General features: G+C 37.7%; 1 protein-coding gene across 1 annotated transcript; it reads left to right on the top strand.

The window, feature by feature from the left end:
• The first annotated feature begins 213 nt into the window (after positions 1–213).
• Positions 214–1,219, top strand: LOC110299351 (olfactory receptor 14A2-like). The gene is given in 2 exon segments (XM_021169028.2): positions 214–1,181; positions 1,183–1,219. Coding segments are annotated over 2 exon segments (1,005 nt in total).
• The last annotated feature ends 435 nt before the right edge of the window (positions 1,220–1,654 follow it).

Raw genomic sequence — 1,654 nt, 5'->3', positions numbered from 1 at the left:
ATAGATAAACATGGTACAATTGTCATAAATGGTAAATTAGTACAACTTATGTATCCATTAAAAGTGGCACCTTATAGAAAGATAAAATGGGGAGCTATAACAATGTCATAGTATCTATGCAGTGTCCTGACTCCATTGCCACAGAGAATTTCTGTATCAATGTGTTAATTTTTGTTTATTTTGCACACCTGACAGGCTGTGGAAGACTTGAGAATGCCCAATGACACTAGAATAACAGGGTTCATCCTTCTGGGATTCTCGTCTGCTCCTGAACTACAGACTGTATGTGGGTTGTTCTTTCTGGTAATGTACCTAGCAGTCATAATGAGTAACCTACTCATCATCACGCTCATCACTCTGGATCTGAAACTCCAAACACCCATGTACTTTTTTCTAAAGAACTTGTCCCTGTTGGATGTCTTCTTTATTTCTGTTCCAATCCCAAATTTCTTTATCAATAGCATAACTCATAATAACTCAATTTCTATTCTGGGTTGTGCCCTCCAAGTGTTTTTAATGACTTCTTTTGCATCTGGGGATGTATTTGTTCTAACAGCAATGTCATATGACCGCTATGTTGCCATCTGCTGTCCCCTACACTATGAGGCCATCATGAGTAGTGGTAACTGTGTGCTGATGGTGGGTGTTTCCTGGGCTATTGGAGTACTCTTTGGAGCTTTATACACAGCTGGCACATTTTCCATGCCTTTCTGTGGCTCCAAAGTGATACCACAGTTTTTCTGTGATGTTCCCTCATTGTTAAGGATCTCCTGCTCTGACACACTTATGGTCATTTATACAAGTCTTGGAATAGGTGTTTGTCTGGGCATGTCTTGTTTCATCTGCGTTGTGATCTCTTACTTTTACATTTTCTCCACTGTGCTGAAGATTCCTACCACTAAAGGTCAGTCCAAAGCATTTGGCACCTGCCTCCCCCACCTCACTGTTTTCAGTGTTTTCATTGCTACTGCTTGCTTTGTCTATCTGAAGCCACCCTCAAGTTCAGCATCAATTGCAGACAGGCTGTTTTCTGTGCTATATACTGTGTTGCCTCCAGCACTTAATCCTGTGATTTACAGCCTGAGAAATAGTGATGTCAAGTGTGCTTTGAAGAGGTTGCAGCAAAATCTCTGTCCAAGTGGTTCACTTCATGTAAAAATTCAAAGTATCTGCCCATGGATTTGTGGCTCACATTTTAAGCAAATTTTGTAATTTTTGACTCTCAAAAAACTGTAGATACTTATTTTTCCCTTGAGTAAATAAATACCCAGATGAAGACTGATATGATCAAAGATCAGAAAATTATATCAGACTAATCTATAAAGTTACATTACCAGTTTTTGCTCTTCTATGATTAAGCCATTCTCTTTTGAGGAATATAACTTTCTAAAAGGATTGCTAATTTTCCCTTTGTGTTAAGACTGAATGAATATCTGTTTACTTGATTATTCCTTATCTATTTAATATACAAACAACACAAAAGAAAACGATAACAACTAAATTTTTGAGATGGAAGAAGCATGTAAACAATGACAGTTAATTCATATATGGTTTCTGTGCTAACTACTCTAATAATTAGAACAAATAGGCCAGAAGCAACCCACCTGGCCTAGATTGCAGTAGGCTCAATTCTTGAATAAGTATCAAATTCTTG

This window comes from Mus caroli, unplaced genomic scaffold (genome assembly GCF_978045245.1).
Source record: "Mus caroli unplaced genomic scaffold, Mus_caroli_1 scaffold_8, whole genome shotgun sequence".
Classification (NCBI taxonomy): domain Eukaryota; kingdom Metazoa; phylum Chordata; class Mammalia; order Rodentia; family Muridae; genus Mus; species Mus caroli.
Note: the sequence above shows the minus strand (reverse complement) of the source record. Positions and strands in the feature narration are given on the sequence as shown.